Here is a 25,625-nt window from a genome sequence, read left to right on the forward strand (position 1 = left end):
CGGAGGACCTGGAGATAATTCATCCAGGCACAGGGAGAACATGCAAACTCCACACACAAAGGCCGGAATCGAACCCTGCATTTGGGGTGTGATGCCATCGCGCTAACCAGTCGCCCACCGGGCCACCCTCAAGTCCAGACTTCAAATCTGTTTTTTTTTTTTTTTTAACAGCATTTCAGAAGGTGACTTGCTCATGTGTTTTGGATCATTGTCCTGCGGCAGAATAGAGATATAGGGTTCAGTTTGAGGTCACAAGCTGGTATCAGACGATTTTCTTGTAAAGAGCAAAATTCCTGGTACCATCATTGACAGCAAGTCATTCAGGTCCTAAAAGAGCAATTCAGCTCTAAAGTGTCACGCTATCGTCATGTTCGACTGTTGGCATAATGTCCTATTTCAGAAATGCTCAATTTACATGACGAGTAAATGGGAAAGGTCAACCTTTCTTTTGCAGTCCATAGAATATTCACCCAAAATTCTTGTGAATGATTCATGTTTTTGTTGCAAAAGATGAGCCTTGATGTTCTTCAACTCCGTCATGGATGTGCAGTCTCTTCGTTCTTGTTGACTCATGAACACTGATAGGCAAGGGACGCAAGAAGTTCATTCGATGTTGTCCTGGGTTTCTTTGTGACTTCCTCAGGGATGGCAATTTTCCGCGGGAATACACGGAAAACCGCCGTTTCATTTCTTAAATTGATCATTTTTGTGAATCGTCTAAATCCGTTGAGAAAATTTTAGGGGGGGTCAGGTACCTTATTGTCGAGTTTTCACGAGCTCTCCCGATCAGTCTTTCCATCTTCCAATTGTAAACAGCCCCGCGATTGGACGCGTATGATGTCTTACTTGTTGTGATTGGTCGTCCCGTCCAGGCCATGCCCTTTTCCGATTTTTTTTTCATCACTAGCCATTGCCATCCCTGCTTTCCTGGATGAGTCGTCTTCGTGTTCTTGGGGTCACTTCTGTAGACTAGCCACTCCTGGGATAATGGTGCTCACCGAGGTTCGCTGGAGTCCTGAAGCTTTAGGGCTCTTTTGGCTGATTTCACTTTGTCAGACAGGTTCAGTGATTTCTTGATTGAATGACTTGAGAAGTAATCGGACTTGGCTCTGGTCAGTGATTATGAACTCAGCTTTCCAATAAAAATGTGATTAGCCAAAGGTATTTCTTGATTTGACAAGACGGGCAAGTACTTTACACAGGGCCAAGTAACTTAGAATCGTTTTTTTTTTTTTAAACACCATTTTATGTCTACTTGGGTTATTTGTGTCTGACATTTACAATGATTTCATGATCTGGAAAAACTAGGCAGATCAGTCAAAGTTCATTCTGGTTCAAATGCAGATGTTTTTGGACCTCTTAACCCAGCGCCAGGAAGGGTGCAGTGTGGTCAAAAGAGCCCATTGTGTTCGTGCACCGTGCTGCGTGCCATGCAGGCCCGAGCCCATGAGTGACCCCTGTTGTTCCTTTGCAGGAACGGGTGAGAGAGATGCAAACAAGAACAATGGATGCATCTCGGAGAAGCCGGCGGTGACTGACTCCACAGGCGCTGAGGGCCCCCGCTCGGCCTGGACCTCGGCCAGCACAGCTGACCCTGATGTTGCCATACCGCGCCCCCACCTAGCCCGCCTCTTCTCCCGAGATGCCCCGGGCCGAGAGGACAACACCTTCAAAGAGCGACCCTCTGAATCGGACGAGCTGCAGACTATCCAGGAGCACAGCGGAGCGGCTTCAGAGTGCGGGTCGGAGAGCCCCGAACAGGACCTAGATTAGCCTAGCCTTTCTTCCCTGCCGCTTCCATCTCATCCTCTGCCGTAAGAGAGACGTATCCCTCAGTTTTGACAACTTCACCACTAATTACGACTCTCACAAGCATGGCATCAGCGAGCAGCTCCGCACAGGCCGCCTTCGGGTTGGGCCGCAGGAAGAAGAACCCCGGTGTTCTGGATCAGATTGGAAAATTCTTTGGAGTGGACAAAAAGAAGAAGAGCAAGGTGAGGGGCGAGAGATAGTTGAAGTGAAAAATTCTCCGCTAACTGAGATCAATCAGATAGTTCTCTTCTTTTTACTTCTGGCTCTTGAACACAACTCAAAATCTTTTGGTTCAAATATAATTATCTGCATAGGCTTTGGTGTTTTCGTTTAGTCTCGCGGTCAGTCATCTTTGGGCCGTGAGTTTTCATAAAGGTAATTTGGGCTGGGGTTGTCATGCTTTTACTGTTTTACGGTCACAAAGTGTGTGATTGATACAGCATGTTTCGATGTTCTTGTGCTTTTGTTTGAATGGTACTAAAAAAGCCGTGGTATTATTGTTTGGCTGCATTTTAGTTCATGTTGTACAGGTGATATCATTGCGATGCCTCTGTTCATTTCCGTATTTTATGATCTGGATTTTAGAGCCAATGTATTAGGGGTCTGGGATGTCCCAAAAGGATTGTGAAAGACTAAAATTATTGCTATTATTATTATCAATCTACAATATTGGGTATTTTATCCTTGATCCTTGGTGACTGTTGAAGCCCAAGTGAAAAAATAAAAGTAATATCTTTGATATAACCAAGGAGCACAGTTGTTGCAGTCCAATAAAAGCAAATCAGCAAATGTCGTGGGCTGATCATACTCTTCGTTGATGTCAGGATGTCACGACAAACGCCCAATTTGGTGCAGCGTGGCTTTTCAGGATTTTTCTCTCAGTAACTACACTCAGTTGCATTATTATGATGCGCGGCATTGAGTAAAAAGCAAAAAGGGTCAGTTTCATGGCTATCTGTGTTGCTACGTTAGTGAACGGCATCAACTAGTGTCCGGTTCCAAACTTGACTGACAAATGTCTCCTCAGCTATGACACAATAAAGCTGAATCTAAAGCAAGCAACTTGTAGTTTTGTCGGAAAGAGGACTCAGATGTTGGCCCCATATGAGTTAGCATTGTTTGCATATTTGTTTTAATCCAACCCGATGATTTTACCTTGGCGAAACCATTCCACAAACTGTTCCCCATTGTTGAATTATTTTCCCCCGCTAGGCCCCACATAGCACATACCAGTATGCTTTGGTGAGATAATTGCAACAAGATCTCAAAGAAGTGTGAAATTGCATCTTCCCTTCCACATACTGTGATGTCATTCTGGCATATCGTCAGGACAACAATTATTTGACATTTGCCACAAATATTTTTGTTAATTCCTGTTCATCACACTTTCTTTGCCCTTGGAAAGCCTGTCGGGGAACATGTTAATGAAACAAATTGTGCAATGTCATGATAGGTAACATACTACGTGTGTGTGTGTGTGTGTGTGTGTGTGTGTGTGTTATTATTTTTTTTATCAAGATCTATGTAGTCACCAAGGGTTTGCCTTCATATAATTAGTGTTCACATCTCAAGAAATTAAGATGCAGTTGGCTCACCTCTATTGCTTCAAGCCAATGGGAACCGGCATTTTTTGTCGTTTTTCGTTCACATTTAGAATTCAGCATGAAGAAAGCTTGTTTTTAATGTTATTTATACAGGTATAATTAAATCAGATTTGGAGCCTGTGTCTTGGATGGAGGAGGGAGCAGGGGCACACTCTCCCTCCCTCTCATCAGTCGCTTCCCTCAGGTTGATGTCTTTGACCTTCAAGTGTCATCTTTACAATGGATACTTGTACTGTATTTGATTATGTTGAACTCTTTACTGGGACCAGTGAACTGTTCCCTGCCTCAACCTGTTGTCAGCTATTGGATTATTGCTTGATTAAAAATCTTTAACAACATGAAGCGCTTTTTTTTGTTGCTTTGCTGCCCACTTGTTCTCAGTGTTGTCCATATTCTGTTTAATTGAGACCATCCTAACTTCTTTTTAGCTTAGCGCTATTACATTCATCTTGTCTTCTTATTAGTTGAATTAGGTTGAAGGTTTCTTTTTTTTCTTTCCAGAGAATTGTCTTATTTTATTTTTATTTTTTTGAGGGGGGTTGAAGACAAAAACTCTTACCGAGCTGACAGTTTTGGCTGTCACTACAGCCTTTGTCCGAGCTATTTTATTTATTTATTTATTTTTAAAGGCAATTGTCTGAAAAAGAAAAGAAACCTTCAGCCTATTTTTTTACCTTGTCCTAACAACTGACAAGATAAAATGTGTTGCTCTATTTTTAAGTGACTTTACAATTTACAATCACTGTACTGTATCATTTTTCCGTGTCAGAGCAAGTAATGTGCTGCTTTTCTGTGTTGTGACCCAAGGTGACTGTAACTCTGCTTTAAATTAGTTCAGTAACTGCAGGGATGTCAAAATACCTAGAACAGGCAATTGATTTGAGTTTCACCTTTGAAAACAACGTATTACAACTCTATTTATACAATCTGCTTGTGCATACATTGTGATCTTGAGGTTGTCTTTGAAGGTTCACTCAATCAAGTCACTTTAACAAAAAAAAAGCTATGTTTTTCCATTACCCGGTATTGAAAAACACACCTGCTTCATCTCATTTGGAAGCCAATGGGGAAGATTTTCAAAAAGCAGACTTTAGTTCATCATTTTTCTCATTTTATCTCTCTACCGTAGATTTGAAAGCTGGAGTGTCAGTCAGAATTCCGAACATAACAGTTTGAGAAACGACCAGACCTTCATTTATCACCCCACTGTATTTAGAGAAAGACACAAATCCCATTGCTTATGACAGGGGTGTCCAAACTTTTTGCCAAGGGGGCCAGATTTTATGTGGTAAAATGTCGGGGGGCCGACCTTGGCTGACATTCTTTACATTGAACAACAATATTGTTCAACAAATTTTAGTAAGCCAGTCTGTTTCACATTTCCATTTTTATTTTAATTTCAACAATCTTAACAATTTCTTTTGGTTCATTTGAAACAGGTATATCACATGCAACTGCTTATTCACTTGACTTTTTCTTAAACAGAAGTCTCCTGAGTGCAAATTGATTGATTTGAAACATAAAATGTATCACCGTGACTTTTCAATAGTCACAAAACCTTTGACTCGAACAACAGGGAAATGAACAAGCAATACACATCCACAATCCACAACTGCAAGGATCATTTGAACTATGACATATTAGTCAATATAAACACGGAGTGATGTCTTGTTAACTCGTGAGTGATGCCCTCTAGTGTCTAAATGTTATTACTCATTTAGTGAATGCTATTACTCATTTAGCCACTAGAGGGAAGCAGTACTCTATGAAACATCACTCACCAGTCTACGAGACCTCAGTCAATGCAACACGTGTTCCATTGCGCCCAACCTGCGGGCCAGACGGCACTGATTTTATGACAGGGGCCGAGGGCCGGATGAAATTCGACCGCGGGCCGTATTTGGCCCGCGGGCCGGACTTTGGACATGCTTGGCTTATGATAATAATGTTGCACCCAAAAAGCAACCAAATCTAATCGCATTTCATAGAAGGATGCTAACTAAGCTAAAAGCTATGATGGCCAGTCCCTCCCACCCCCTCCAGCCCGCCCTGACAGCACTTGGTAGCTCCTTCAGCCAGAGGCTGTTACACCCGCGCTGCAAGAAGGAGAGATACCGACGCTCGTTCCTACCGACTGCTGTCAGGCTGATGAATAAAAAATAACAATCATAATAATAATAATAATTAAATGATGTGAAGGTAAATTGTAAATAGTACTGCGATTTATCCATTTGTGTTCATATTGTATTTAATTGAAAGATGTTTGTTGTTGTTGTTTTTTTTTCTCTTCTTCTTTCTACATACATTCTTGCTGCTGGAGGCTGTAAATTTCCCCATTGTGGGACAAATAAAGGATATCTTATCTTATCTTAGTAGGCACGACATTTTATTCATACATTCATGATGCTGCAAACGGGGGTTCCTGTTCACATGTGGTGCCTAACTTTTCATGTCACCTTCCAAGAACATGTTGTTTTCTATTTGGGTTGTTGTCTTTATTCATATCGTGCACCCTCAACCTAATGACAAATTGCTTTTGTCAAGGAAATGGCGGCTGGAACAGATCTGATTATTATCAGGCACAGACACCACCAATGCAGAATTTGAAGGTTCACATCATACTGAGCCTGAATGGACTTGTACACAAACACAGCTGTTATAAAATATATTCTATGAGTGACAGAATGCCAGGATACAATACCAAGAAGCAGTACACACGAACGGTAGGCGTGGTGTGCGGCATTCACGAATAGAGAGACCTACGTCCCCACAACTGAGTACTACATACAGGTCGTCAGGTTGTCATCCCTTCATTGGAAACGATCACGATAGAATCGGCGTTTGCAAATTGCTTGTGTTTGCAAATTTGTTAAGTTTGCCCCTTTTGGATGTTGCCCACATTTTAATCAATGGAGGGTATGTAATGCTCAGTCTTTGTATTATTTGTATATCTGTCTGCTCACTGCCCGGTGTTGACGCGTGTGGATGTGTTAGTAGCAATTTGGTTGAGTTGTTTCATGTATTCTGTGAATATATCCAAAGCCACATTGCATATGTGTGACTTTTAATGTACAGTCCATCCATCCATCCATCCATTTTCCGATCTGCTTAGCCTAACAAGGGTGACAGGGGGTGCTAGAGCCTATCCCAGCTGTCTTCGGGCAGTAGGCGGGTGACACCCTAAACCGGTTGCCAGCCGATCGCACGGCACACGGAGATGAACAACCATCCGCACTCACATTCACACCTAGGGACAATTTGGAGTGTTCGATCAGCCTGCCATGCATGTTTTTGAAATGTGGGAGGAAAACGGAGTACCCGGAGAAAACCCACGCAGGCCCGGGGAGAACATGCAAAATCCACACAGGGAGGCCGGAGCCGGAATTGAACCATACAGTACAGGGCGACCCGGTATCTCTACACTGTGAGGTGCCGGGTCGCCCTGTACAGTCCATGTAATTAGTTTTTAAAAAAAACATTGAGGCATTAAATCAGAACTGAACAAGCGGAAGAACGATTGTCAGTCTCTCTCAAATGTGTCATCGTTCAAATGGTGCGCCTAAAGTGCAAGAATGGAATAGAGCGGAAGCCGCCAATGAGTTTGGTGAATTGTTATTCATGGCCTCTCGGTGTTGAATTCAGCATCATGTTTTATGAAGCGATCAATGTGACCTCATAGTGTCCTCCAACCTCAGGGGGAGCCACTTGTGATCATTACCTTGCCCTTTCTTCAACGCTACAAAACACAACTTGACCTTTAACCTGAGTGCTAAATGGATGACGGAATTTCTTCGCAGAATGCATTGTGTGATGCCACTCTCTCAAAAAGAATGACTTTGTTATTTTTACTTTGTGTCAAAAGATACAATGTAGATCATAAACAGAATCATTTTGCCAACATTCTGACAACGTGGCTGTCACAGCTATGAATCAGATGACCACTTGGGGTGTTCAATTCACATTCGAACATCATCAACTGCAATTCTGTTCACCTGTAAAATAATGTGAGGAATGTTTGTAATTTTACTGTAAAAAGGGTTACAATTAAAAACATGCCTCCGAGCCTTTGTCATTAATATCATTTTAATTGAATAATGAATATTTGACGCCACATGGTCAAGTCAACAAGTCAAGTCAACAGTATTTATAGAGCACTTTCAAACAGCCATCGCTGCATACAAAGTGCTGTACATGGAGCGATTTAACATACACAATAAACAGTAAGACGAATCGGCAATAAAGGCGGTAGAAAGCACCAAGCAGTAAAATCAAGAACAAATCTAAGTCATGCTGAGTTGAACGCCAAAGAATACAAGTGAGTTTTGAGGAGGGCTTTAAAGATGGGCAGCGAGGAGGCTTGCCGAATGTTCAGTGGGAGGTCATTCCAGAGAGAGGGACCAGCAACAGAAAAGGCTGGTACAGTGGATAAAAAGTCTTTACACCCATTTATTTTTATATACCATGTATATATATATATATATATATATATATTATACTAGCTTGTTCGCCGCCCTCCTCCGGGCGGCTCATCAGCTAGTTCCTGCGGAAGGCTGGTAAGGTGGGCCTTCGGCCCACAAAAGTGTTGTTGCTTGGTTCAACTTTTTGTTCATCTTCATTGCTTATCGCGAAAATAAAGAGATGTTTAGCTCTACTAAATAACAATTCTATTGCAATGCTTGTGGGTAGACAACATTTTTTCGCTAAGATGCCCGCGCGATCGTAGTGAGCCACTGCCTGAGCGGCGCAGTGGCGGCGCGCAGTGGCGGCGCGCAGTGGCGGCGCGGTGAAGTAGGTACGTTTTGAAAAGGGACAGACGGAAGGACAGACCGCGTGCGGGACGGCGCGCAATATATATATATAGAAGATGTAACTGTGTAACTTGCCTTTCTCTGGAAGAAACATTGGCAGGTGTACCTGTCTTTAGTGCTTCTGTACTTACTGTCATTTAGCACTTTAGAACCTATTGAGTGAGGTATGAACAAACAAAAACTAAAATCGTTAGCATGGTAGCTGTTGGCAACTCTTGAGCATTCACATGTATTTTGTTCAGAAACTTCTGAAGTCTTATCTAGTCTCCTCTTAACATATGAATACTGCACATTTTCAGAATTTAGCACTCTACAAGCTACATGAGCACTCCGACATGCCTTGGAGAGAATCAAACATCAACACCTAAGGTGCCATATTTTCTTTATGCTTAGCACACGGCAACATGTGCAAAGGTTCTTCTATATCCCTCTTTTGATCTCCTCAAGTTCCCATCATACACAACGCCCAGACAGCTACATTTGAGAAAAAAAAATGAGGTTTAAGTAAGAGAAACTGATAAAGAGGTCATTTGCAGCATTTCAACAAGAAGGTGGATGCACCATTCAAACAATGATGAGAACGCACATCAAAAGCCCTTTACAAACCATTATAATCTCCAAATGTGTGGTTTGATCACCCTTCTTTTTGTTCCACACGCCACATCTAATCACAAGCATTAGTGTTACATTAATGAGGTCAGAGAAAAGGATAGCTCATAAATATTCTGCCAGGGTGGAAAAGGATTTATTTTTCTCTCTCGTGGCCCGCAACAGTAATAATGGTATGCCAACTGATCGTTTCTATCTTTTATTCCTTTATGAGGCTCATTTATTATGTTGCTGTAATTAACCAACTTGCTGAGACCAAATGTTGTTTGAGGTAATAACAGTCATAATCATAATGATTTAGATGTTTTCTTAGCTCACACACAAATGGAAAGGCTAAGTCTCTTGACGCAAGGCATGGACAATCGTAATGTCAAAGCGTCAAAATAAGCATCTGACGGTAATAATATTGCTAATGTTACCACCTTCATTGAGTGCCCACACTTTTTAAGTGTGTGTGTGTGTGTGTGTGTGTGTGTGTATTTGTGTATTTGTGTATGGCCAATCGAAGCATGTATCAACCAACAAAATCATTCATCCGTCAAATTATTTTCCCATCGTGAACACACAGGCATACAGTCCATTAAACGGCAGATGGATATTTAGAGCAACAGGCAAAATTTTTCCGTCACCAGACATCTTTCTCTCTCACTGTGTGTGTGTGTGTGTGTGTGTGTGTGTGTGTGTGTGTGTGTGTGTGTGTGTGCTTGTTGTTCTAGGTGGCTGCACATTAAATTTTTGCAATGAAGGATCACATTGACAAACAAACCACACACACACACACACACACTTCTTTTAGCCTATCAGATTGTAGATTCCCGTCTGGAAAGCCATTCCACAGGCTCTGTGACGAGTAAGTTTATCCAACCTCTCATTTGGTCGGCTATAATCGCTTCTGATTGTTTCAGCTCTGTGTGTGAGGGCCGCAGTTTATGAGCTTGGTTTATGATGGAGCATGACATGGGAACATGATTGAAAATTCACTTTCCACTACTTTTCAAGAAAAAATGGACTTTATGAGGCTATTTCAACCAACACTGCTTTGCATTGTGGCTTGTTTGCAATTCAGATTGTTTTTGAGGGGGAAGCAAGTTAAGTGATATTTGAATGAACAATTTAGCCTACACAGACAGATAGGATAACAACAACAAAAAATATCTCCATTATCTGAACCACTTTTTCCTCACGAAGGGTTGCCAGCGTGCCGGAGCCTATTCCAGCTGTCTTCGGGCAGCTGAACTGGACCCTGAACCGGTTGCCAGCCAATCGAAGGGCACACAGAGACGAACAACCATTCACGCTCACAATCACACCTCGGGACAATTTAGAGTGTTCAATCAGCCTGCCATGCATGTTTTTGGAATGTTAGAGGAAACCGGAGTACCCGGAGAAAACCCACACAGGTACAGGGAGAACAGGAAGGCCAGAGCCAGAATTGAACCCTGCACCCCTGCACTGTGAGGCCGTCGTGCTAACCAGCCGGCCACCCCCACGACCCTTTTGTGTGTATGTGTGTGTGTGTGTGTGTGTGTGTCTGTGTATATGTATATATATATATATATATATATATATAGATATATAGATATCATCATCATCATCATCATCTTCCGAACCGCTTGATCCTCACTAGGGTCGCGGGGGGTGCTGGAGCCGATCCCAGTTGTCTCCGGGCAGTAGGCGGGGGACACCCTGAATCGGTTGCAGGGCACACAGAGCCGAACAACCATTCACGCTCACAATCACACCTAGGGACAATTTAGAGTGTTCAATCAGCCTGTCACGCATGTTTTTGGAATGTGGGAGGAAACCGGAGCACCCGGAGAAAACCCACGCAGACCCGGGGAGAACATGCAAACTCCACACAGGGAGGCCGGAGCTGGAATCGAACCCGGTACCTCTGCACTGTGAAGCCCACGTGCTAACCACTGGACTACAAGGCCGCCCTATATATATATATAGATATATACACATCATTATGCTTAAGGCTTTACACTTGCTCCCAATAAAATCTAGAATAAATTCTAACATTCTCCTGTCAGTCCATAAATCACTGAATGGGCGCTGAATATATTAAAGGCGTATTGAATATAAACCCAGTTGGGATCTGAGATCTGTCGACTTGTGTCAATTGGTGGATCCCAAAGTTCAAAGTAAACAGTGAAGTGACATTTAGCTGTGATGCTGCAGGCAAATAGAATAAGCTGCCAACAGAAGTGAAGTCAACCCCGATGGTATATGCTTCTAAAGCGATGTTAAAAACGTTGCCCCCTCCCCATACGTTTGATTGAATTTTATGAATACCGTACAATGCAATACAACTTTCTTTACTTTGCGTTTTTACAACAGCTGCAGCTGTAACAAAGCTCTTTACTTGACTTTTAATTGGTTTTATAGTCCTCTGTTAATGTGTTTAAATGTTCCATCCATCCATCCATCATCTACCGCTTATCCGGGGCCGGGTCGCGGGGGCAACAGCTTTAGCAGGGAAGCCCAGACTTCCCTCTCCCTAGCTACTTCTTCCAGCTCTCCCCGGGGGATTCCGAAGCGTTCCCAAGCCAGCTGGGTGACGTAGTCTCTCCAGCGTGTCCTGGGTCTTCCTCGGGGTCTCCTCCCGGTGGGACATGCCCGGAACACCTCACCAGGGAGGCGCTCAGGAGGCATCCGAATCAGATGCCCAAGCCACCTCATCTGGCTCCTCTCGATGTGGAGGAGAAGCGGCTCGACTCTGAGCCCCTCCCGGATGACCGAGCTCCTCACCTTATCTCTAAGGGAGAGCCCGGACACCCTGCGGAGAAAACTCATTTCGGCCGCTTGTATCCGTGATCTCGTTCTTTCGGTCACGACCCATAGCTCGTGGCCATAGATGAGGGTTGGGACGTAGATCGACCGGTAAATTGAGAGCTTCGCCCTTTGGCTCAGCTCCTTCTTTACCACGACAGACCGATACAACGTCCGCATCACAGCAGACGCTGCACCGATCCGCCTGTCGATCTCTCGCTCCCTCCTGCCCTCACTCGTGAACAAGACCCCAAGATACTTAAACTCCTCCACTTGGGGTAATATCTCCTCCCCGACCCGGAGGGGGCAATCCACCCTTTTCCGACTGAGGACCATGGTTTCAGATTTGGAGGTGCTGATTTTCATCCCAACCGCTTCACACTCGGCTGCGAAACGCTCCAGTGAGAGTTGTAGAGCCCCGTTTGAAGGAGCCAACAGCACCACATCATCTGCAAAAAGCAGGGATGTAATACTGAGGCCCCCAAAACAGACTCCCTCAACGCTTCGGCTGCGCCTAGAAATTCTGTCCATAAAGGTTATGAACAGAATCGGAGACAAAGGGCAGCCTTGGCGGAGTCCTACCCCCACTGGAAACGGTTCCGACTTACTGCCGGCAATGCGAACCAAACTCTGACATCGGTGGTATAGTGACCGAACAGCCCGTATCAGGGGGTTCGGTACGCCATACCCACGAAGCACCCCCCACAGAACTCCCCGAGGGACACGGTCAAACGCCTTCTCCAAGTCCACAAAACACATGTAGACTGGTTGGGCGAATTCCCACATACCCTCAAGGACCCTGCTAAGGGTGTAGAGCTGGTCCACTGTTCCACGGCCGGGACGAAAACCACACTGCTCCTCCTCAATCTGAGGCTCGACTTCCTGACGGACCCTCCTCTCCAGCACCCCTGAATAGACCTTACCAGGGAGGCTGAGGAGTGTGATCCCTCTGTAGTTGGAACACACCCCCTTTTTAAAAAGAGGGACTACCACCCCGGTCTGCCAATCCAGAGGCACTCTCCCTGTTGACCACGCGATGTTGTAGAGGCGTGTCAACCAGGACAGCCCCACAACATCCAGAGCCTTGAGGAACTCCGGGCGGATCTCATCCACCCCTGGGGCCTTGCCACCGAGGAGCTTTTTAACCACATCGGTGACTTCAACCACAGAGATAGGAGAGCCCACCTCAGAGTCCCCAGGCTCTGCTTCCTCAAAGGAAGGCGTGTTGGTGGAGTTGAGGAGGTCTTCGAAGTACTCTGCCCACCGGTTCACAACGTCCCGAGTCGAAGTCAGCAGCGCCCCATCCCCACTGTACACAGTGTTAGTGGTGCACTGCTTCCCCCTCCTGAGACGTCGGATGGTGGACCAGAATGTCCTCGAAGCCGTCCGGAAGTCGGCTTCCATGGCCTCACCGAACTCTTCCCACGCTCGGGTTTTTGCCTCGGCGACCACCGAAGCCGCGGTCCGCTTGGCCAGTCGATACCCGTCAGCTGCCTCTGGGGTCCCACAGGCCATAATGGCTCGATAGGACTCCTTCTTCAGCTTGACGGCATCCCTTACTGCTGGTGTCCACCAGCGAGTACGAGGATTGCCGCCACGACAGGCACCAACCACCTTACGGCCACAACTCAGATTGGCCGCCTCAACAATAGAGGCACGGAACATGGTCCACTCGGACTCAATGTCCCCCGTCTCCCCCGGAACATGGGAAAAGCTCTGTCGGAGGTGGGAGTTGAAACTCCTTCTGACAGGGGATTCCGCCAGACGCTCCCAACAAACCCTCACTATACGTTTGGGTCTGCCAGGACGGACCGGCATCTTCCCCCACCATCGGAGCCTACTCACCACCAGGTGGTGATCAGTTGACAGCTCCGCCCCTCTCTTCACCCGAGTGTCCAGAACATGCGGCCGCAAATCCGATGATACAACTACAAAGTCGATCATCGAACTGCGGCCTAGGGTGTCCTGGTGCCAAGTGCACATATGGACACCCTTATGTTTGAACAAGGTGTTCGTTATGGACAATCCGTGGCGAGCACAGAAGTCCAATAACAAAACACCACTCGGGTTTTGATCGGGGGGGCCGTTCCTCCCAATCACGCCCCTCCAGGTATCACTGTCATTGCCCACGTGAGCATTGAAGTCCCCCAGCAGAACAATGGAGTCCCCAGCAGGAGTACTCTCCAGCACACCCTCCAAGGACTCCAAAAAGGGTGGGTATGCTGAGCTGCTGTTTGGTGCATATGCACAAACAACAGTCAGGACCCGTCCACCCACCCGAAGGCGGAGGGAGGCAACCCTCTCGTCTACCGGTGTGAACCCCAATGTACAGGCACTGAGCCGGGGGGCAATGAGTATGCCCACACCTGCTCTGCGCCTCTCACCGTGAGCAACTCCAGAGTGGAAGAGAGTCCAACCCCTCTCGAGAGAACTGGTACCAGAACCCAGGCTGTGTGTGGAGGCAAGTCCGACTATATCCAGTCGGAAATTCTCTGCCTCACACACCAGCTCGGGCTCCTTCCCTGCCAGAGAGGTGACATTCCATGTCCCAAGAGCTAGCTTCTGCAGCCGAGGATCGGACCGCCAGGGTCCCCGCCTTTGGCTGCCGCCCAGCTCGCATTGCACCCGACCCCTTTGGCCCCTCTCATGGGTGGTGAGCCCATGGGAAGGGGGACCCACGTTGCCTCTTCGGGCTGTGCCCGGCCGGGCCCCATGGGTGTAAGCCCGGCCACCAGGCGCCTGCCAACGAGCCCCACCTCCAGGCCTGGCTCCAGAGGGGGGCCCCGGTGACCCGCGTCCGGGCAAGGGAAACCTAGATCCATTTATTTTGTCGTCATTGGGGTCTTTTGAGCCGTGCTTTGTCTGGCCCCTCACCTAGAACCTGTTTGCCATGGGTGACCCTGCCAGGGGCATAAAGCCCCAGACAACTTAGCTTCTAGGATCATTGGGACACACAAACCCCTCCACCACGGTAAGGTGACGACTCACGGAGGGGTTTTTTGTTATTTTTGTTATTTTTTGTAACCCTTTTGTTAAGGGTTATTTTTGTTAACCCTTTTGGTTATTTAAGTAAGCTATTTTTTTTCTCTGCTTTGCTCCTGAAAATTGTCAAATGAATGTATGCAATGTATGATATCAATAAAGTTGCCTTGCCTTGCCTACGTTGCAAGTTATTTGTAAGTCTTTTGTGACTACGATTAACAGGAAACATTTGAGCACAATGGTTTATCATTGTTTGTCCGATATTTTTGTTTCTTCTCAGGGGTCTTTCCGTGGTGCCCTCTCTCCCACCACCCAGAAAGCCTCTGCTACATCCCCCCGTAAGCGAGGGCCAGAGAACGCAGTCGTCCACTTCTTCCGCACCATCGTGAGTGAAGTGCAGCTCTGAACAACTTGGGAGGAGCCAATAGTCTCTTCACAACTCTGCTACTTTGTATGCGTGCTAGCAAACTCTGTCCAAACTATTCCTTTCTCCCATTTAATCTCTCTCTCAGGTTTCTCCCACCCCCCCAAAGTCAAGGGTGAGTCTTCATAACATGACATACGACACACAGTGATGAATGCATTGGCACCAAATAGATAATATAGATTGTGGTGTAAAAATGAGCAGTAGCAGGTCGTTTGAATTGCAAATGTGAAAGTTGAACATGTGGACATCAAGTTAAAGAAATAGCACAATTGCAATAATTAAATCTTTAAATATTTTTGATACAGTCAAGCAGATCGCGCCATTGGGGAAAAAGCCCTTTTCTCTGTCACAGTGTGTCCGTTTTAATGTTAGCCTTAGCTTTGCTCTCCTTTTCTTCTACCTCTTCTCACGTTGTACTTTCTCATCCACTCTTGCCACCCCGCATGATCCTGTGACTTCCCTCCCCTCAGACAGACTGGCAATTCTAACAGATCCTTCTCCCTTTTACTTCCTTTCCTGTCCCCTGTCTCTTGTTTCTGGATATGTCCAGTGGAGAGGACTAGCAGCCAAAATAGGCCTGGTAGTTGACAACACCAAAAAACACAGTGGTATCATGGCTCATTGAAGCAATGGGCCAGGCAAGGTCACTCTATCAAAACTTTCACATCTGATGTTTTCAAAATCGACCACTTCAGCCAATCTGCCTCATTGACTCTTTGTCCGTTATTTGTATTTTTTTTAACGATCTTAACCATCTCCACCCACTTAACTCATGCATAAGTGCATGCGAGTTTGTTTGTGTGTGATAAAAGTCAATCGTAAATATCTGGGAAAGAGACTATTTATTACGAAGGACGTGGTACTAAACGTTACTTAACCTGCTTGAAACTGCAATTCTCTCGCACGTTGGTCACGAGACATTCTTCATGTGATCTGACATGCCAATCGAATAAAAACGGTCTGCGGGCATAATACTGATAATCCATCAAAGGACATGACAGCCCTCCCCCCCTCCTCCTCAACCCTCGTCGCAGCTATGTGCGGTGTCGAGCTACCATTAGACATCGGAGTGATTTGACAAGTCACACAAAAGGGATTTTCATATTGCTTTGACTGTATACACGGACAGGACATGCGCATGTGGTGTTCCTGTCGGTTGTTTATTTCCTGCCATCTAATAGAAGAGATCATTTAATTGTTCTGCCTTCCACGATACATCACTGTTATAGACAGACAGACTGTTGAGGTTGCACGTTAATGCTGAGACAAGTTATCACGGATTCTAAGAGTGAAGCGTAATCATTTATTTCATGTTTGAATGACTGTGTAACGCTAATTAATACAGCCGTGTCCTTTAGCAGTCGCAAAGTTATGGCATTATAACGTGGCTTGGTTCTCAGCTTTTACATTTGGAGCATTTCTGTGAAACCTGAGAATGTTGACTTTGTGCAAATTCAAATTTTGGGATCAAGATTTTTTTTTTTTTTTTTTGGGTGGTGTTTTGATTTGCAAAAAGTTCAGTCTTGAAATATGTTCGAAATGAATTGCGCTTAGCTCAAGATGATGTCAGGAAATGAACACAAAAAGGCAGTCGAGACAACAGAGAACAGACTCCTTGTGAGCTGATTAGTATCGTTTTTCTTTCTTGATGTCTTGCTGTCGGTGTCGGCTAGCGGTCAGCATGTCCATTATCACAAGAAGATACAGTATAGTAATTCCACAAAATCTAATCAAAATCCCACGTGTTGTATCTTATTTTATTTTTTTTTATAAAATTGCCCGAAATACAGGGATAGTTGTGAGTCAGGTAAGTTAATTGAAGACTCTAAATAGTCCATAGCTGTGAATGAGAATAGTTTCATGTGCAGGCTGCATGTCCCTTTGGCCTGCAGTGCATTTTGGACAGTCTACCTCTTAATATTAACAGTTATTGGAAAAAAATGGCATAACGGTGTGTGGCATAGATTACAAAGAGGCGGAGACATTTTGCATATCTGGAGAAGAATACCATTATTCCTAAAACAAGAAACAGTAAAACTATTGTCTTCCATTACATCAACTCCACATATCTACAGCAGTGGTTCTTAACCTGGGTTCGATCGAACCCGAGGGGTTCAGTGAATCGGTCTCAGGGGTTCGACAGAGCCTCTGCCATGGTGGTTATGACCCATCCGACTCAACATGTCAATTACGGTAGTTATGACACGCCCGCTGTTTGTCCAATCAGTATTGCGGGAAATTTAGTTCGCTCGTGTGACTGTCCTGATAGTACGTCATCCAATTTTTAAAATATATATATATATACTTAGGCCATATAATTGTATTTACTTTTTTGTGTTTTTTTATTTATTGAATTTGAAAAAAAAACATTTTTTCATTTTTCACTGATGAAGGGTTCGGTTAACATGCATATGAATTGGTTGGGTTCGGTACCTCTAACAAGGAACCACCGATCTCCAGTATACCAGTTCACAACCAAAGATTGATCTAAAAATATGATCAAAATTTGAAATGAATTGAATCATACTCACCACAGATGCTTATTGTTGAGACAAAATCCGTCTAGCGCTAGCTACAGTCATTGCTGCTGCTCTGGGCATGGCAAATACATTCTTTTGCAATTCGACGTCAGCCAGCATGCTGTCGGGTTGGCTGAGCTATCCTCACAAAGGTTTGCCTTGGAAATGAGAGCTTTTAACAAAGCCCCATATTCATCCTCTCCTCGACAGTCACCTGTGTAGGATTATGAATCGCATTGTTTTGAGCCGCTTCGATCAATTAATCGGAACAGACAGAAGAAGGCTGATGTCACTCTTCGCGTAGACATGAAGATGCTCAGTGTTGAATCTAAAATCTGCTTGGGGGGGATGAACCAGGGAGTCGGAAGGCCTTGGGAAAATGTCATTTAGCATACAGCAACATGTATAAACTGAATTGGACAGAAATGACTGAGCTGTGCAGCCGAGACACACGCTACAAAATGAAGATAATGGATATAAATGAATACAATTCATCAAAGTTGTAAATGTACCACGGTGCTTCTGATAAGTGCTTGGGCCAGAATAGAGGTCGCGCAGACCTTGACTGCGCACCACTGATATGTCCTGAGTCCAGGGTGGCACTTGCCTCTCAGCCAACGTCAGCTGAATCCTTCAATAATGGTGTAAATAATGGATGGATGTCCACGAATGTTTCATTGTTTAACACCCCACAATCTCTACCAATGTCATCTGTTAACGTTCTTCATGCCATTTATTAGTAGCAGTGCAACAATCTTGTTTACTCACCTTCTCAACTGTTCAGAATTCATTTGTATGGAAGCTCACAAAACGTCTTCATCCTGACCTATGCAACTGAATCCTTTTTTTCCCAGGGTGACCAGAAGTCACAGTCTGCTAAAGCCAAGAGGTCCAGTGGAGGAGACGGCAAAGGCACCCTGACTAGGATCTTCAAAATGGTAACCAAAGGGAAAAAAAAAGAATGAAATACATTTTTTAAATGGTTTCTAAATTTCCTCACAGTTTAAAATGGTGAAAATTGTATTTGTATCTTTTTGTTTCTACCTCAGTGATGATAACAACAGAAGCGTGAGTATCTAACTGACTTGCTTGGGTTCGAGGTTGAATAGTTCAGAAAACATCCTCATCCTCATCTCATCAATCAAGCCCACGGCAGCTTTTTAAACCCACAATTGCATCAGCATGCAAAAATATATGAGTCGAGCTTTGTGCAAGTGCATCTCTAATGCCGCCAGAGACGCCACTCACTCGCTGCTCATGACAGGGCCAACAACTGTGGGCACTCATTTTACATGATTACGCTTTATCATCAACTTCTTTTCAAGAGGCATTTTTCTCCTTTGGCTCATGTGGCTAACCGTTAGCGGATGACCCCATCACAACGAACACACAAGTATTAAAACACTGTGTGCACAATGTCATGTTCAGCAAGTTGTTAGTTCATAAAACGACTCTTCACACAACTCTCTTTGTGCATCACGAGTGTGTTAAGTGTTAATTAGTCAACCACTCTTGCTCTACCTTTCGCACATGCCAAGAGTGGAATGAAATTTCCCTGATGGGTTACATCCTCACCTGCAGACGCTAGATTGTTGCAATTAAGCTTTGTGAGTGCCCACACCACTGACCAACTTATATAACGTGTGTAATTAGCACTGACTCGCTCGTGTCACACTATCGATCTCTTTTGCGAAGGTGAGTTGGAGAAATCATGGCAGGGCGAATGTGGAATGCAATGACCTTTTAGCTATGTTTCAATTCATTTCCCCCTTTCTATTTACCGGATATTTTCACTCTTTTCAGGTACTGTATTTTCTGAAGAATAACGAATGAATCGTGAATCACAACAGCCACCTCTAGAGCCTTATTTTTCTCAGGACTACCTTGCACTGAGCGGGAAAAGTATAAGAGAGTCTCAAGCATAGGTGTCAAACTCAGGTCTTGGGGGCCGCTGTCCTGCATGTTTTCCAAGTCTCCCTGTTGCAACACACCTGATACAAATGATCAGATCATCAGCAAGCTCTGCGGAAGCCTGACATTGAACATGTTCATTTGAATGGTCTAAAGTAACTTAAAGCAACTGTAACCCGGATTATGAAATGTGGCAATGGGGAGGGGACATAACCAAAATCTATATTGACTGAAAGAGTAGCGTCGTTAAAAAAATGTTTAATTAAACACAATTGAATATTGCCGTGGCCCGAGCGAATCAGGGCACAAACTAGTGGGATGTCAGCGACTGAGAGGTGCAGTTTTTCACCTTCGTGACGTCACGAACGTGCGGCGCAACCTATCTCGGTCTCTTTTTCTGGCGGGACCTGAACGCGAGCGGACGTATTCTTCGCCGTTGTGAGGAAGTGTTTCGGGAGAAAGAGAGTCATTCTACGCAGTGAGTGTGCTCAGAGGCTTGAACGTGTTATGCGCATTTTGTTTAAAATCACTTGTTGCTAAAACATAGTCACTTTCCTTAGACCTCGAGTACTGCACCGGGCTAACGTAGCTGTTAGCATTACGTACCGCCGGGATTTCGCCGACCGTATGACATCGTCGGAGTATCGTTCAACATTCTTCTGGTGAGTGTACATAAATGTTAATAACGTCTCACAGTAGTTGGAATTAAGTAGTTAATATTAATTACTGTAGTTATTTTATTGTCGGCGCTCGTGTGCTCTCGGCCCCATTAGGCCGGGTCTTTTGTGGAGTTCTAATTGAGGACAGCGCTGGGATTAGCGTGCCTTCAGTGGAGTGGATTCCATTACGGTGCCCTGACGTCCAAAAGTGCTGGAAAACCAAAGAACATACAATATATTACATTTGATAAATTTTAATTTATTTTATTTGTGTTGGTGATGTTCAGAAGAATTTATTTTGTCCGACAGGAGTTGACAAGAACATTTTGTGTTTAGTTATTTCATTCAGATTGAAAAAAAAGGGAACTCACACCGGTGTTGAGCAAGGTGATCACCAATTATTTTGCTTGAGGGAAAGGTCAACTAAGAGGTTGAGACTAAATTGTATTTATTTACTGTCTTTTTTCCACTGGGGTTGTTGTGATAATTTTGTTGCCCTGTGTCTGTTTGATATAAAAGTTAATTCTTTTTACAACTGTTGTCTTGTTTCTTTGCCCATGCCACCCCCTCAATAGGGACATCATTGGCTCCAGTGAATCGAACCTAGTGTCCCCTTACTGGTCTAAGTAGAAACCCGTTGTCTACCCATAGTGTTTTATCATCTCCAGCAATTATAAAACAAACGTAGCCCTTGTTACACAACAAAGACGGAGCATCCGAGCTGAAGCATGAACAACCAAATCCAAAATGAAAAGCTGGAACTTCATTTGCTTTGCATGTTTAAGAAAGTTATTGTAACATGTGCAGAATGTGGTTTGGCATTGCACTGCTGAAATAAGCAGGCGCAGCCGTGAAAATGACTTTGCTTGGATGGCAGCATATGTTTCTCCAAAACCTGTCTGTACCTTTTTCATCATTAATGGTGCCTTCACAGATGTCAAAGTTGCCAATGCCATTAGTCGTAACGGAGCCCCATAGCATCACGGATGCTGGCTTCTGAGCTTTGCGTCCATAACAGCCCGTATGGTTCGTTTCCTCCCTGGCCCAGAGGAGATGGCGACCACAATTCCCAAAAACAATTTGAAATGTGGACTCGTCAGACCACACAACAGGGATCCAATTTGCTACAGTCCATCTTATATGAGCTCGGGCCCTGAGAAGCCACCGGCATTTTATTTTTTTTATGTTGTTGATAAACGGTTTTTGCTTTGAATAATCAAGTTTTAAGTTGAATTGTGTTGACTGACTTTGGTTTTATGAAGTGTTGCCTGGGAATGCCCAAGCAATTCAGGGTATTTCTTTTATACCAAATCCTCGCACCCAACTGTGCCCAGGTTAGCCTGTTCACCTGTGGGATGTTCCAAGCAGATGTTTGATGAGCATTCCTCAACTTTAGCAGGTTTTTTTTGCCACCCGTCCCAACTTTTTTGCAACGTGATGCAGCCATAAAATTTGAAATTAATGCATATTAGGTGATAACAATAAAGCTTATCAGTTTGAACATTAAACATACGTCTTTGTAGTGTATTCAATGTAATATAGGTTTGACCATTATTCACAAATCATTGTATTCTCTTTTTATCCCTGACAATGGATGAATGGAAGGATGAATTTGTTTATCACAAAATGTCAACTTCATTGGAATTGGGTTTGTAGTCCCTCCTCCCCTCACTTGGTTTTACTTTCTATTTGAATTTTCCGTGTGATCTCATCAATTTCCATTTTAAAGTCTATCATTCCATCCATCCGTCTTGTATACCGCCTCTTCACCTCATGCCAAATGTATTTACCCATGTTACGGTTTTTCTCAAATGCATTTCAAAAAAGTTTCCCCTGTTCCCAAATGTCCAAACACAACACCCATTTCTAAAGCTACATGAACACAACCACACCTTATCACTTCGAAACTCAAACTTTCACACCAAGAGAGCAGCTCAAAGCATTCAAAAATATGAACACTGCGCAATCGTTACACACTACAGCAAAACAACTGAAAACACAATGCTCAATTTGTGAGAAGGTCCTTTGTTTCATAACTGCCAATGCATATTTTTAGAAACTTTACAGTAACGGATCTTAGATCTTTTTTCGATTTGTGAGTTACATATGAAGAGTACAAATCTATAAAAAGTACTGCATGTACACTACTGTAACACAACACAATGCAGAAATGTAATGTATTGCACACAACAGTACTCTTAAACATATTCAGGGTGTGAAGTCAGGAGAATGTCTCTTAGTTCCTCCTGGAAGGCGAGGAGACGTTGAGTGTTGTAAAACCCAAGGACAGCATGCATGGACAAGCCCCTCCGAATCCATGGCCGCACAAAGTAATATTACCCCACCCTCCACATCCCGTTGGCCAGGAATGACGTTGCAGCCTCTTTGCCTTTGTTTCTGCAAACTGAAACCAGCCTGATCCAGGAAGAGGTCATTGTGTCCACCTGTAATATCCTCTGTGAAAATGTGAAAAAGTGCGTACACAGGTGTTCAGAACAAGCTGCCTGACCCCCTTGAGCCTGGGAATCCACGCAGCGACGGCTCAAGCGAGTTGTGCAGTTGCTCAGTCAGGAACTCTCGGAAGCTCAGAACATTGCAAACAGTTGCGTTGTCATATTGCAACTGCCACAATTTGTACGGCCGCAACTCTCGCATCTTGTCGCGCACTGAATGAAGCAAAGTGTGCGTGATGTCTAGGTGGACGTGCCGGTTATCGTTTGGCCAATTTGAAGGGAGAAACTGTTAGGTTTATAGGTAGGGTTTGAAAAGATGTATTTTGTGCCACTAGTCCTGGCATTTTTTGACACACCCTATTGTACAAAAACTCATCACTCATATCTTGTCTGTTGCGCAGGGAAGCCGCAGCTCTTCTCCAGCTAGGCGCTGAAGTTCCAACATCCCCTTAGAAGCAAAGGACAAGATGCGGGCAAGGAGAGAAAGAAAATACAATTTTGTGACCTTGAAAATTTACCTTTGACTCTGATAACACATAATAGTGTCTAAATCCCGGTCGTCTGCCCCGTTGTGTCTTTTCCCTCAGTGGCTGGCAGATAGCCACACGATCTTTTACCTGCCTACGTCCTTTCCTGAAGGTGACCCTGAAGCCGCTCTCGCGCATCCCTAATGATCCCCTGACAACTGCCATGACTGTATAAAGTGCTTGAGTTTTGCTCCTGTCTGAGTTCACTACAATACACACAAAAAAATGCGGAGAAGAGTCAGATCTGGATTGGGAGAGGAAAAGTTATTAACTTGGCTGTTGTTGCTGCTTATTGCGAAACCAGCCCGCTCCTTCTCTTTGTCTTGTCGTCATGTCTGTGTCTATGTCTTTACACTTTCCCTGTGCACATAAAAAGGAAACTACGTTATAATTTTGTGACACAATTAACTCCACTTAATTTACTCTCCGGTTGTAATGTGAAAACCACCTCCCTGTTTCTGGTAGGTGTGCTGTCTTCAATGTGATCTACATGTTTGTCATTTGACTGATTGTGGTTATAGATTGACATTCTCAACCACTTAAAATATTTTCCGCAACGAGCACTGAAACAACACGTACATTCGTCACTTCTAATAAGTTCCATACATTTTAAAGGCACATTGCAATTTTGCCCTCCGTGCACGTCGCTAGTCTTTGAACGTGCAGCAGTTCCTGCCTTTCAAGCTTTTTAGTCTCTTTGTCTTCCGCCTCTCTTCTTGCCTGCTCAAACCAACTGCTGTTTTCTTTTGGTGGATTACTGAAACGAACAAACAAAACACAATTTCAAAAAGGTGCTCCCCGATTACGTGAATGAAAACGTCCGTGGTGCTTCTGTCCCGATGTCAAGAAACCAAATAATGGCTCACCGAATTGCAGACCGCCCTTACTTGAGATGAATTAAAAACTTCGTGTGCGTGCAAGCATAAAATGTGGCATCGGTCTACAATGTGTGTCTGTAAATCTGCTTCCCATGCACCCTCCGAATGAATGTAAAAAAAGACCCCTCCTTTTTAATCAATTATATAGCCACACTTACCTGAAAATAAAAATATAAAAGCCCCATACCTTGCATAGTGTGTGATGCTTTACGTGAACATGAATGAAAGTAAAGTGATTATTGTGTCTCTGCAGCTGGGAAGAACAACATTTGGTTTTCTTCCAGTTTTTAAAAAAACCGTCTCATTTCGTATTATTCAGACCTCTCCGATAACCGCGCCCCCGATGTATTCTGACGTTATGGTGAGCTAAGCATAGAAATACATCGTGTAGAATAGAGGGCACACTGAATAGAAAAAAAACACTCATGCAAACCCATTTCTATTTTACATTCATTCTTCTGAATGAAGCAGCTGACACCCCTCCGCGCTCCCGAATACAAAAGCATAAAGCAAGCACCCACCATCTTAGTCATATGACAAAATAACTGCTTTTGAAAAACGTTGGGAGATGAGCGACATATCCCATGGCAACCTGCACTGGAGCGCTCACATTTGAACACATTTGTTTTTGTGTCGCATCTCATGACGTTATTCATTTATTTCCAACCAATTATTAAAAAGTGAAAGTTTGATGTGATTGCTAATTTGACCCAATACCTAAAAAGTGGGAAGCACAATAAAACTGTTGCAGTTCCTACACTTTGAATCCGATTTAGATATAATCTACAGGCCAATGTCTACTGTGAAAGTACATGTTCATTTTATTTCTAATCAGTTGCGGTGGTGTTTAGAATAACGGAAGATGAGATTCATGCCACTGTCCCAATATTAATGGAACTGACAAATTAACCATGGAGAACCCAAGAACCCTTTTCTTCTTTGGAAAATGATGAATTTTACATTAAATGACAACTACCCGTATATGTTCACTGAACACCAAAATATATATATTTTTTCAAATATTTAATGCTTTAATCCTAATTTAGGATTCGTGCCAAATTTTACCCTTTGGGATTTAAAGGTAGCATTTGAGTAGCAGAATGTATAGAGGCCAAATTTGACCCAGTGGGTTCTCCAGGGTTAACAGCACACTTTCTGTTTTGCAATCAACAAAGATCGAACTCGTTGGCGTAAATTCCAGATATCATGTTTGGAAGAAAACATGCAGCACTCATCACAGGGCAGAATACCTTCGTTACAGAGAAGGCCCGTACGGTGGTTGCTGTCATCATGCTGTGAATATGAAACTGGGAAACAAGTCAGACTGAGGTGACAGCTAATCACGACAACTGTGTGAATGTCGAGTCACTCGGCCACTCTGGAGAACTCATCGTTTCCCAGCCAACCAACCAATTGATGAATTTTCAGAGGTGCTGCAAAGAATAATGAGTAAAACCGCCCAACGGTAGGTGAGTCAAGCTTGTGGAATCATTATATTTTCATGTTGTTATCATGGTGCTGTGTGTTGAATTTTGAGGAATGAGGTGTTACATAAAATGTGAAAACAGGTCAACTGCTGTGAATAATTTCCAAATGCTATGTAGACTTTTTCTTTGTTGTTTTTTTTTTTTTGTTTTGTTTTTAATCGCGCCACCATACAT

The 25,625-nt window shown here is 44.0% G+C and overlaps 2 protein-coding genes and 2 long non-coding RNA genes across 8 annotated transcripts in view; all 4 read left to right on the forward strand.

Moving 5' to 3' along the window:
- The window catches only part of LOC127600362 (myelin basic protein-like), a 40,538-nt gene extending 38,551 nt beyond the window's left edge, over positions 1 to 1,987 (forward strand). Inside the window, exon 4 of the mRNA XM_052064881.1 lies at positions 1,475 to 1,987. Within this exon, the coding sequence (XP_051920841.1) occupies positions 1,475 to 1,773 (299 nt within the window). The 3' untranslated portion in view covers positions 1,774 to 1,987. The remainder of the gene's footprint in view (positions 1 to 1,474) is intronic.
- LOC127600365 (myelin basic protein-like) lies at positions 1,847 to 24,150 on the forward strand. Of its 5 annotated transcripts, XM_052064885.1 has the most exons (7): positions 1,847 to 1,994; positions 14,871 to 14,975; positions 15,103 to 15,129; positions 15,568 to 15,597; positions 18,391 to 18,474; positions 18,586 to 18,604; positions 22,961 to 24,150. In XM_052064885.1, exons 1-6 carry the CDS (start codon positions 1,875 to 1,877, stop codon positions 18,586 to 18,588), a joined length of 369 nt encoding a protein of 122 aa, XP_051920845.1. In that variant the 5' UTR covers positions 1,847 to 1,874; the 3' UTR covers positions 18,589 to 18,604; positions 22,961 to 24,150. The 5 variants fall into 5 exon arrangements, with proteins under 5 accessions (XP_051920845.1, XP_051920843.1, XP_051920848.1 ...); XM_052064883.1 differs by lacking the exon at positions 18,586 to 18,604; XM_052064888.1 differs by lacking the exon at positions 15,568 to 15,597.
- On the forward strand, positions 2,001 to 3,758 carry LOC127600382 (uncharacterized). Its single transcript, XR_007962322.1, has 2 exons — positions 2,001 to 3,295; positions 3,331 to 3,758. It is a non-coding gene; the product is annotated as an uncharacterized LOC127600382 (long non-coding RNA).
- Positions 18,617 to 21,172, forward strand: LOC127600395 (uncharacterized). The gene is made up of 3 exons (XR_007962339.1): positions 18,617 to 19,925; positions 20,008 to 20,109; positions 20,221 to 21,172. It is a non-coding gene; the product is annotated as an uncharacterized LOC127600395 (long non-coding RNA).
- Positions 24,151 to 25,625: the final 1,475 nt, after the last annotated feature.

The sequence above is a fragment of the Hippocampus zosterae genome, chromosome 5, assembly GCF_025434085.1.
Source record: "Hippocampus zosterae strain Florida chromosome 5, ASM2543408v3, whole genome shotgun sequence".
NCBI classification, from domain to species: domain Eukaryota; kingdom Metazoa; phylum Chordata; class Actinopteri; order Syngnathiformes; family Syngnathidae; genus Hippocampus; species Hippocampus zosterae.

Coding starts and splice junctions, on each gene's coding strand:
- LOC127600365 (XM_052064883.1), top strand. CDS start 1,875: ATGGCATCAGCGAGCAGCTCCGCACAGGCCGCCTTCGGGTTGGGCCGC. Junction 1,995..14,870: donor ACAAAAAGAAGAAGAGCAAG/GTGAGGGGCGAG, acceptor GTTTCTTCTCAG/GGGTCTTTCCGTGGTGCCCT. Junction 15,598..18,390: donor TAGCAGCCAAAATAGGCCTG/GTAGTTGACAAC, acceptor TTTTTTTCCCAG/GGTGACCAGAAGTCACAGTC.